The sequence below is a fragment of the Aptenodytes forsteri genome, unplaced genomic scaffold, assembly GCF_000699145.1.
Source record: "Aptenodytes forsteri isolate BGI_AS27 unplaced genomic scaffold, ASM69914v1 Scaffold83, whole genome shotgun sequence".
NCBI classification, from domain to species: Eukaryota; Metazoa; Chordata; class Aves; order Sphenisciformes; family Spheniscidae; genus Aptenodytes; species Aptenodytes forsteri.
In genome coordinates, this window is record NW_008795371.1 from 423485 (window position 1) to 435700 (window position 12216).

A 12216-nucleotide genomic window follows, 5' to 3' on the forward strand; every position below is an offset into this window, starting at 1 on the left:
GCTCCTGCCTCGCGGCAGCGGGCACTCCGGCTTCGTGCTGGGGCCGGGCGGGTCGCCAGGGCGGGATTGCGCCGTCCCTGCCCGCCCTGAGGTGCGGGAGCGGGCCGAGGCTCTCCATGAGAGCCTTACAGGCCGCAACAAAACAGAAATGCTTTTATACATAAAAACAAGGTCTTCTGATCCAGATGACAGATATATTAACAACTGACATCATCTGGCTTAGGATAAACTTATGCAGCAAATTCCAAACTTAATACTTAAGGCGCAAGGAGGAGCTTGTCTATTTAAGGTACAACTTGGAGGTCAAATGCAAAATCATTTCCCGTTCGTTATAATTAACTGGACTGTTCACTCTCTTAACAGTAAGGGCAGGATAAACTCACCATAGCTAAACCACACTGTTTTACTCGGTAGCCGTAGGCTGCAGGAGAAAAGTGCATGAGAGACTCGGTGCTGTCAGTGATCGATCAGCGGGATATTGGGAATGAAAACACCTTTGTATAATTGCACTTCGATGGAAGAAACCAGGGCTGCAGCAAAGTGAGACTCAGTTTCTAGGAACTATGGAGCCCATGTGATTCCCAAAAGCCACCTCCAGCACAGAGCAGAGCAGCACTATGGATGACCTAAGCCTTACTGGCTGGTAAAGTTTCCAAGATGCTAACGCCACCTTGAAATTGCTGGGATTTAAGAATGGCCAGACTATAACCCTTTCTCCATTTGGTCCAGAGAGCCAATACACAGCCCCTGTACGCCAGACTCCCTATGGCGACAGCAATCCTCTCCATGCTTGGGAGTTTTTCTCAACCTGAAATGGCTTACAATAGAGCAGTGCCCAGTGACAACGTTCCCCTTACTGCAACCCACAGCGAGAACATGACTGAATTCAGTTGGATTTGGCTTGCGTTTGATTACTTAGCCATGTAGGTCAATGAACACTGCCCCACAAAAGGAGCAACAAGCCCATGCATAAACATTTGAAGGATAAGGATCTAATTTTATTGGTACAACTGTACATATTTAAACTCTGATGTGCATAGTACTAGTAGATCAGTCAACCATTAATAGAATAAAAAACAAATAGATACATTTAAAAAAATTTTTCAAATGAAGCTGAAGAAGGTGACATACATTCTGCAGTATCACTGAGGCTAGGAAGCCAGCAATCATATATGAGAGCAGGGTCAGCTGAATCTTCTCTAAAGGACAAAATACCTAGAAAAATTCAGATTTGGTTGTCAGTGTTTGAAAAATGTGGTCTTAAAAAAACACAGTAAGGGCAAATGCTGCATATACCAGGACAAGCAACTGCATGTGTGAATTTGGTCAGCATACGCAAGTTTTTCAAGCAGGACAGATACTTGGATAGATACTTTAGTCACAGTGTCCATTGGCTTCAAAAGAAGCAGAGAAAGTATTTTTTTTAACACTGGAGAAAGTTAAGAATTACTTGAATAATTCTGTAAGTCAGTGGGGAAATGCTTTTGTGATTGAAGAATTTAGCCACAACAGTTAATAGGACTAGTTTTGTAATATATGCATAAATGTAAGTGTTTCTTTCCTGAAACATTAAAGTGATGGGGTTTCAATCCGAAGTTTGCTGAAAAGCTTTCTTTTTCACTGCAGGGTCATCTTTTGATTATTGGGTTAGAAGAAGATGATTAGAATTTTAAGCAACTAATCCATATAGTTACTAATCTATATAATGCAAAAAAAACACAAATGCTTTTTGTTTAATCTCAGTCAATTCATGCTGGTAATTATGGGTTTAAAATTAAAGCTCTATATGCATATGACTAGAGTTAGGATAAATTCACAAGACTTCATAAAATAAAGTAAAAAAAAACCCCAAACCTGCTGAAGAGTCCTCTGCCCCTACACACTCATAGTAAAAATATATAGACTTCTACCACCAAATCCAATCCATTAAGTGAGAGGAGGAAATGGAGAGATGAGTAAAAAATACTGTCATATATATGAGTGGGCATTTAAGTATCTTTGACTTTACAAGAATCCTGGGAATATACTTCACTTTTTCAATCTATTATCTTTCCAGAAAACGCTACAAAAATCAAATGTTTCTTAGGCAGAACAACAGAAATAGTATTTTCTATTCTTGTTGCTATTGCTTCAGTAATAGCTGAGTAACAGTCTGTGTCTCTACTTTCTGTCAATTTACTTGAAAATAAACAAAATACAAATTAAATTATAATAACCATGTAGTCATATGCCCTGTGTGAAGTACAGCAAGAATTACAGATGGGAGATGTCAAAAAGAATGGGAAAAATCCTAGCCTTTCCCATCAGTAAAGATTGCTTGAAAAATCTACATTAGTAGCATTTCTACTGAACTGATGTCTGTTGATACTTGGAAGAAGGAATGAAACAATGAAAGGCTCTAGGAAACAGAACAAATGATAGAGTAAGTGGTCCTTATCTTTCAAAGGATTTTTCTCTTTTGGAGAATACTGATGTCCTCTAAGTGGAAAAGTATCTCTTGCTTCAGCAAGAATTGAATCAGGTCTTAAGAAATTATTGTAGGAAACAGAGTTGCTTAGGTAGAATCTTAGGTGGACAGAAAAGACTGTATGGCAGTTTTGGGGTTTTTTTTCAATTTTTAATACATTTTTTACTCTGGTGATCTGGTCAAACTTAATTATCCATGCCTCTAATTATGCCAACTAGATACTGCATATTTCTTATTTTGTACATTTTAAAGCATTGCGTAGTATTGCTTCCTTAGGCAGTCACTTTGTTCACCCCTGATACAGATGCATTTAGATGGCAAGTCTGTCTACAAAATAGTTTCAGCACAGACATTGAAAAAACAGGAGTTTTTCTTCTGTGTCCAAGTTGCTAGGGGATTTTTTTTAACATGTAAAAAGTTGAAAAGTACTTGGAAATACTGAGTTGCTCTACTCTGCCAGTATGGTAGCCTAAAGGTAACAAGTGACAAAGAATTGTCCAGAACTTCTGGCTGTGATGAAGGAGATGACAGGATGTACGGTGTGAAAGGCTGGCAAGAAATACTTCAGGGCAGTTACTTGCAGAACTGGACAAGCTTCTGGAAATAGGAATGTAGGATGTTGATTTAGTATTATCAAATGATTCTGAATAGACTTACTTTTGTGATACTAAGTCTTTGGAAGTATGTGCATTGCATGTTGTAATTTTAAGTCTCAAATACACACAAACACTTTTCCTTCCACCACAGCACAGCGCTCAGAAAGGCTTAGATTTAAGGCCTGCATCAATTGTCTTTGTGAAGAAAAATTAACTGATAGCTGTAGAGTCTTGAATTCATGTGAAATGGTAGTTCTCAGTTTCATACAGTGAAGCTAGCTGATTAATTACAGCTACTACTAATCTTACAGAGTACAAAGAGTCTGAAAAAATGTAAGCCAGGCTATCCTCAGAGTATTTCAAAGCATCCAGAATCCCACTGCATCCTTGGCACAATCTCTTAGCAAAAGAGCACATTTGTGAATTTAAAGCTAAGAATGCCTCAAAGACTTCCAAAATGCTAAGATACCTCTAGCTTGGCCTTGAGGCATTGGGAACTCTGACCTGACCTAAAGCAAACTGGCATGAAATTAAAGTGCAGCTTTTATGAATATATCCTTTCACCTAATTCCAATTCTGGTCCTAGAAACAACTGATATGATCACAATTTCTCCCCCACCCCCAACATCTCCAGATTCTAGTACTCTGACAGATTAATTTTTAATGTAATTCATTTGCAAGTATCCTCGTTTTATATCTTTTTTTGGTGATTTAAAAAAAAAAAACCAGGCAACCCTAGAACTATTTGTGAGCAACACAGCAATTTGGCACAGATAGTGCAAAGTTCAGTTCTGCCTTGTCAGAGCAGTCTGTGAAGAGTTCTGCAGATATCTAAGCAGTTTTTCATGGCACTGGGTTTCTCCATGACTTCTCTATCTTTTGTCTACATGTTAGCCCTTAGTGTCATATGGTCATCCAATAATTTTTTGTAATTACTTTTTCATTTATGATGAGCCAAATCATATTACTTTTCTTTTGTAAGTCACACTGAAGTCAGTGGCACTAGTTGCACTAAAAAAGCTATTATGATTTTGACCTTTTAAAGATAATCTTCTAAATTGTTATTGGTCAGTTGGACATGATGTTGTTCACAGTACTTAGAATCGAAATATTTCTAAGCATCTTGAAACAGGTCAGTGAAACTAAGTATAAGACCTGTATGGCATGTGAAAAGTAAGAAGGGCAAATGACTTAATCATTGGAGAAAGAGAAAATAAGAAATCAAACTCAGGAGGTTTTAGGAACCCTTAAGCCTCAGATGCAACATGACATTTCTTTCCTTGCTGGAGTTAGTTCTGACAGCCGAGAGCTCAAGTCTTTTATCTTTTGGATCTTGCAGTATCAGTTCTGTCCAAGGTTTTGATTCCGTTTTCTTGTTTGTTATAATTTCTAGATGTATAGGCATATTCTCATTTCCTTCTCTATTTTGTAAGAAGCTCTGAAAAATTCAGAAGTCACTTTTAAGTACTTTTAAGACTGTTACATTTGGCCATGTATTCCTCTTTTTAACAGCCATATGTAAGCATTTACACCAAATTTGTGGTGGTTTTTTTTTTTAATACTTCTGAATAATTACATATATAATTACATAATTTTCATTGAGCTGTTAGTACTATGGAGTAATTCTTTCCTTGGTCTCAGTCTACCTTCAGTTTTGCACACTGGCGTGCTTATGACATAGGAGTTATATAGACCTCATTAAAAGGGGAAAGAGCAGATATTGATACTTTCTCAAAAGCATTGTATCAGTGCTATTCACTTTTTTCAGGGCTTCTTACCAGATTGCAGACTTCAGCTCCCACAATACGAACTCTATCATCGAATTCGTTTTCTCAAAACATTCCAAGCTGTTTGTGGAAACTGGGCCGACTTAATCATGTAGCAATTGCAGTACCTGATTTGGAGAAAGCTCAGTCCTTGTATAAAGATGTGTTAGGAGCACAGGTGAGCGAGACTGTTGCTCTTCCCGAACATGGTGTCTACACTGTTTTTGTGGAGCTGGAAAATACAAAACTGGAACTTCTACATCCTTTAGGAGAGAAAAGTCCCATTGCAAGCTTTCTGCAAAAAAACAAGACTGGAGGAATGCATCATATCTGCATTGAGGTACTTTAACACAATATATCATGTAATAAGATAGAGATATTGAAGTATGCATAATTTTTTCATAGGTTTGACCTGTGTCAAGTACAAATATATAAGGCTGTCATATTTGTGAGAATTTATATTGCATAAGAAGAAGTCTTAAAAGTGCCTTTTTTCTGTTTTGGAAATCACAGTTCAATTTCATGAGCTATGTGATAATTTTTTCATCATAGGTTTGTGTGTCAAGTACAAATATATAAGGCTGTCATATTTGTGAGAATTTATATTGCATAAGAAGAAGTCTTAAAAGTGCCTTTTTTCTGTTTTGGAAATCACAGTTCAATTTCATGAGCTATGTGATGATTTTTTCCTATTTTATGCTATAAAGATTAAATTAGGGAGGGGAGGATTAAGTATCCAGTGTGAAAGGTGGACAAGCCCAAGGGCTTTTGAAGAGCGTGTGACAGGTGTCAACTTCCTGACATAGAAAGGACATACACTGGAAAAAGATGGAGCTGTAAGTTTAAGCTAAGGCATAGTTTAGATTTTCAGAAGTTTCTTCCTGTTTGATATCAACTAAACTTGATAATTGTATACAGCAGTCAAAAAAGATTGTCAGTCGTACTTACCAAACAGCAGTGAAGTCTCCAGAGTTTCTTCTGTCTTGTTCTTCCTTGTCCATCAAAGAGAGATTGGTCTGGAAGTACACAAGATGTAAAGGTGCTGGGTAAAGTAGTTATCTTATTTAGTATACTCATGTTTTAGTGTAGATGTTTGATGCAAAACTTCATGCTGCTTCCCATGACATGTTTTTAATATTTTACAGATGAGTCTTGCAAGCTTTATTATTTATTTCAAAGTGTAATAATAATAAAAAGTAATGGGATTACTGTTGTAAGTAAAAATTGTTTTCACATAAAGACCAGTGTTTGCAGTTGCATACTTTCATTGAGAATTGAGAAATTTTGCATACACACGCATTGCAATTTTTCTTACATTGTTTGCCTATTTGCAGATGTTCAAGAATAAGAAAATTAATGCTGTTTAAATTGACCCTAAATTGTATTCCTAGGCAGTTCTGCTATAGAAATGTGAAAGACCTCAGCTGAACTTAGGAAATGGGGGGTGTAAAAGAAGTGATTTGCAGTAAGACCAAAAAAACCCTCCAGCCCTCTCTAAGACCAGTGGTACTTACTTATAGGTACAAGAGAAGGAATTTTCAGGCATTTCTCAGCAAAAAGAGCTCAAAGCTCCCAAGGGTTTCAAGTATATGTAATCCCTTTTAAGACATTTCAAGAAATATTTGCTACCAGCTGAAATTGTTCTATGTAGATCTCCATTTTGTATGAGAGATGATCTTGTTGCAGATAACCCAAAGATGGCTGTCAAGAGAAGTCATACTGTTAATTATGAAAATGGAGAAGAATGGGACATGCTAATTATACCATGTTGGACAACGTAGAAGTGTTGTGTGAAAAAAGAAAATTTCTAACTGTATACAGTAGGTCAAACAAGCCAGGAGTCATAATCTAGCAGTTAATTTCCATTAATCGGGTGAGCTAGTGCTACTTGCAGCCAGATTTTCCTAAATGAAGTCTTGTAACTCACTAATAGATTCTCTATGCAAAAAACCAAAACAAAACAACAATTAAGAAAAAGATTGTCCTAAGTCCCTCATGTTTGTCTCCACATAAAAACAAATGGAAGATTATAGACTAATTTACATGGAGAAAAAAGTAATGCATTGTTGACCTGGTGTTTAAGTGGGAATGAAAACAGATTTGGTCACTACCATAGTCAATCAAAAGATATTAACCTCCCTCCACCAATTTTCCATTCTCCTCAGAATGGGAAATCGTACAATTTCAAAGATACGTTGTCTTCTGAAGTTGAGCAAAAATAGTTTCCAGAAAAACTATAAAAACTTCAGTGTCAATTGATTGTTCATTTGAAATTTAAAAAATATTTTGTAGAAATGTCTTTCTATGAACAATTTTATTGCAAAAAGCTGAATTGTAAAAATTCTTTCCATACTGGAGAGGAAGCCTGACAAGTTTATCAAAATGCTTTTCATTTCTTCCTTATGTCTTATTATTCAAAGGAAAATTTTAGACAGATGTTTTGATAGGGAATTTGTTTCAGACAGAATAAGCATTTTAAGAAAAAATTAAATTATTCCTGACCAACTATAATTGAATTTAATACCTGCAATGAAAAGCATGGTGGACACTTGGTAGAATAAGAGAGAAATCTGAGCCTGATACTCTCCTAACACGGATGCATCCACCGGCTTTCCACTGTTTACTCTCACAGCTTCCTTGGGGATGCAGTAATTCATTCCAGCTGAGCCCAGACACAGTTCCTCTTCTGGCCATCTCTGCAGGACAGGAGTGGCAGCTGCAGTGGCTTTTCTGCTTGGGGAAACAACCTGGAGGGGGCTATGGCACACATTACGTGTGCTGTTTTATTTTAGATAAAACTTGACAGTCATTTCTTTTTTTTTAGCAGACTGGTAGTTGTGTGTAGGAAGAACTGTAGTGAGTTCAGAATTTTCATGAACAAAACTGCTGCAAATGAGTAGCAATTGACTGATGTCTGTTCCTCTGAATTCAAGCTAGGTATTTCCTTCTTCCCTACAATGGCATCATGCAAGTTTATTCACCAAGTTATGCCCAGACACCTCTGTCTTGAAAAATAGCAATGCTATTATTTTAATTCTAGGTATTTATTGATTATTGACTATTGGATTTGCTAAATTGAGTGCTAATTTTATTATTTCAAAGAATGAATGCATTTAACGTTTGGGAAAATCCAAATTTCATCTGATGACATGACATCAGACTTAAGATCATATTATACAGCATAGACATGTTTTTGTTAATTATGTATTTCTGCAGGAAACTGTACTGAAATATTATGTTAAAGGCTGTTATTATAATTAAGTTCAATAGGAAAACCATATTCCAGGTATGTTTCTGATCATTCCAAGGTTTTTCTTAGGAAACTTTACGAAGCTTAACCTACTCAGGAGGAGGATATATAAATCTAAAAGGGACTTTCGTTTTACCTTCTGCCCATTGCCCTCCCTTTTCACCAGCATCTAGTAAGTCAGTGTTCTGTCATCAATTAGATGGAGGCATTCTTCTTTAGTTATTGGTAGTTTGAAAGCAATATGATCTTCTTAGTAATAGTAATGCAGAGTTTAGCTTATTTATGGAGTCCTTATAAAGTAACAACATAAAAAAATCAATGGGCTTTGTGTGTGAGTGATTTTTGTTTAATAATTTCTTAAATATAGCACAATCTATTTAAACAATATTTTATAAAATCTTCAAGTAACAAATGCAAACTTCTGTAGGATTTTTATTTTTAAGACTAGATATTTTAAAACTGTTTTATAATTTAATTTATTTTCAGAATTATATTAGAATTTAGAAGTAACATTTTAGTAAGGAATTATATTATTGCTCCTAAATGTAGAATCTGCATAATACAGTGTACTATGTTAATTTGTGTGAACTGTATTTTTCTTTTATAAGGTTGATGACATAAAAGCGGCTATGACAGAACTGAAGAAAAAAAAGATACGAATATTGAGTGAAGAGCCAAAAATAGGTGCACATGGCAAACCTGTGATTTTTCTTCACCCTAAAGATTGCCACGGAGTCCTTGTGGAACTTGAGCAAGCTTGAGCTGTAATATTCATAAATAAAACAACAGATTAGTTGTGAAGTTACTGAGCTGGTGCTGGGAATATTAATGTGGTATTCAGTCTTTACAAGTTCACTGTAGTTCCTGTAGATTAAGTACAGCTTTTGAATACTGAAATAGTACTACAGATTTAGGGTCATTTTCTTTCTTGTTGTTGTTGATCTGATTTTCAGAATTAGTATGTTGACATTTCTTGAATTCTTTGTGATTCTAAAGACAAATACATGAGCCAATATGTAATACAGTAATTTATGTTCTGTTGCCTCATGTTTGCAGCATGGTTTTACCTCTGTAACCACAGAAACTGTACAGTTTCTAGGTCATCCCACATTATTTTGTTCTACATTTCAGAGTAGAGACCCACTTCTCAGTGACAATATAGCTTAGATATTCCCTTTAGAAATAAAGGAAAAAGGAACAGTGTATTTTCTGTTTTCACCATTCACCGTCTGTGCTTCACACTGATTCATTGGTTCATGCAATAAAAAAATCCTTACATTATTGTATGGGTGTCTGCAATCAGTAAGTAAGTTTTCCTTGGCATAACAATTACTGCCAAGAAAGTTGCCAAGAAAGTTACCATGCATAAATCATCATTTAGTTGTTTTATGAACTCTGTGGATATGCAGGTAATGCGAGAAAAGTACCTGAAATGTATTTCAGACTGTAACATACTTGTCGCATTTTAGTTTTTTAAGGTATTGACTATTTGTTTTTCAAGCTCTATCCATAGGAAGATATCTGGGAGAGACCTGAACAAATAGTGATTAATCTTTTCACTTACTTTATAAATACTGTTTTCCTATGCAAAAGCACTTACAAAATCAGTGGAAAACACAAGCCGTCTAAGTCTTGGTTATGTACTTGGTTATGTACACTGTCTTTAACATCAGAGAGCATGCCAGCATACTTATGTTTCTGATAGGCTGCAGTCACAGTTTGTTGACTTACTCGTGGACAGACTTGGCTTTACTGGTGTATGTTAAGCAAGCAGTGTTTGTCCTGATACTTTCTTTTATAGGTATGTTTTGACACGTCAGCTGTAGAAATTGAAGAGTTGCTGTTTCTTTTGCTAGTTTCCTTAATCCTTAAAAGTCGTATTTTTTCCTAGCTAAACCACAATCTGAATTTTATGTTTTCCTACATCTCTACATATACAGTGAATAGTCTCAGCTTGATATGAAGTAAGTTCATTTTGGTCTAGGAGAATTTTTACTTAATGGAAATGGAATTATTTGTGTTCTGTGTCATATTTGCTCCAACAAAATACAAGTTATAATGTTGACCTGAGATTTAAACAGGGCTTTAAAGACATTGATGCTTCCTCACGAATTTTACTTCTGAAAAAAACTCCACAAAGCCATGCATTTTTTTTAAACGAGAGTTTTGTACTCAAAATAAATACTCCTTCCGTCATATTTTAAGAAAAATAGAGTCTTCCACAGGGTTCTTGCATTTCATCAAATTACTGTTTATAGGGTAGTTTGTGATCTAAATTCTAAATTGCTTGAATTTAGAAATCCTAAGGCTCATGATGGAAAAGCAGGATGATTTGATATTCCTGAAATATGATTCTGCCATTCTAGGAGACATTCTATTAGCAAAGCTGCTTTTGTCTTTCCATTCTTTCAAAGACGGGGAGGCATCTTTTCTGCAAAACTAGCATAGGAATGCCAAGACTAGAAGCCTCGCTGGTTACATGTCAAGATAATTGAACAGAAGTCTTTGAACTTAATACCCTTAGTTTGGTGCAACAGAAAACAGGCCAGTCCTCCCTAGGTTCATACTCCATTTCTTGGTCCTGTCTGAAGGAGATGGAATTTTGTGTATGACATCTATCAATACACTCAGAGTAGTAGCTTGATATAGTACTAGGGAGTGGAGATTTTGAGTAAACAATACTTACTCCACTTGCCTCATCGTGCTCCCCATCCTATTAGCAGAAAGAGACTTGTAATGCTTTTAGCTAGTAACCAGCAATTTTCCTGACTGACTGCAGTGGGGTTGCCTAGCACTAAGTCAGCTGATGTATTTTGTTCATCATAACTAAGTCATGCTCTTATCTCATTCACAGTTTATACATTTCATCTGACTCCTCCTAAGGTGGAAGTGAAGATATTAACAAAGAAAAAGAAAAAAGACAGTTTAGGTCTATAAAATTAGTCAATACCCAAAACTGGGGCATGCTTATTACAAGCTCTTACCATTTGGTGGGATCAGACCCCCTTACTTGTCTGGGTATGCGCTACAAGATATGGGCATTTCCACCTCTGGAGCTCTAGACTTGGAAGGAATAGCCAAGAGAGCTTGGACAGCTGAAGAATCTGAAGACAGCTAAGACGCACTGAGAGAAGTTTCCTGTTCATAAGCCTAACTCCCATAGACTTCAGTGGGAACAGGATCAGCCCCTATACTTGTAACAAACTTCTAGTCCTTCACCTTAAACAAGAGAGCCTTCACAAGTCATTCTTTGTTCTGACTGTCTAAGGGTTTGGGGGGGGGTTTAGATATATGGGCCTTACCCTTTGTCACTGCCATGATTATAAAAGGGGAATAACATCTAGAAAAACAGTGGAAATTCAGGGATGGAAACTGGAGCAACAGAGAACTGTGATTTGTTTCTTCCAGTGGAGGGACATTTAATGATATACCCCTGTTGCACCAGTATGCAACTTCTGGAAAGAACAACAGTGATTCAAATAACTGGAGCCTGATTAGCTCGGAAGGGAATTAGGCTTTGACAATGGGTATTTGTTGGGGTTTTTTTTTCCAAAGGTACGATGAAACCTTCTTTTCTGATAATGTCAAGCTTTTCAGAAGATGAAGTGTTAATATTTTGTCGGTAAATTTTGTCACGCTTGGGTCATTTATGAAGTGCAAGTTCCCCGTTCCAATCTCTCCATGTGCCTTTTTTCCCCTCTGAGTGGAACCATGTTCCCATTTTATGCTGCCTAAGGCAGACAAGACACATTTTTCTGGACTCCATCAACATTACTCAGGCAGCTAAAGGGCTCATAATTAAATGATGCAAAATACCTTTTTTGACTTCCTCTATGCAACCCTCAAATCTCTCCTAGGTGGGAGGAGGAGAACAAGCTGTGGAATGAATCCCATTCCGTATGATGAGACAAACCTAGAAGCAAACTCAAAAAGCTGAGAAAAGAACTAACTACATGCCTTTAGAAGCTAACCTTACAGTTTTGCAAATCTGCAATAACTCTGGTCCCAGCATGCTTATACTGTAATTAATTCACCCGAATTAAAAAAAAAAAAACCACTGGGTATTTCATTCTGAATTCAATTGCTTTCATTATTACCATATTTACTCAATTTATCACAAGTTTTGGAAGAATGTAC

At 36.4% G+C, this 12216-nt stretch overlaps 2 protein-coding genes across 2 annotated transcripts in view; one reads left to right on the forward strand and one right to left on the reverse strand.

Annotated features, from left to right (window-relative positions):
* MPHOSPH10 (M-phase phosphoprotein 10) overlaps positions 1 to 788 on the reverse strand; it is a 10876-nt gene extending 10088 nt beyond the window's left edge. The window contains exons 1-2 of the mRNA XM_009280435.1: positions 638 to 788; positions 384 to 421 (exon numbers count right to left, since the gene is read on the reverse strand). Coding sequence (XP_009278710.1) covers positions 384 to 421; positions 638 to 788 — 189 coding nt within the window. The remainder of the gene's footprint in view (positions 1 to 383; positions 422 to 637) is intronic.
* Positions 789 to 2982: 2194 nt separating this feature from the next.
* MCEE (methylmalonyl-CoA epimerase) lies at positions 2983 to 9358 on the forward strand. Its single transcript, XM_009280436.2, has 3 exons — positions 2983 to 3001; positions 4832 to 5169; positions 8688 to 9358. The coding sequence occupies exons 1-3, from the start codon at positions 2983 to 2985 to the stop codon at positions 8838 to 8840; spliced, it is 510 nt and encodes a 169-aa protein (XP_009278711.1). The 3' UTR covers positions 8841 to 9358.
* Positions 9359 to 12216: the final 2858 nt, after the last annotated feature.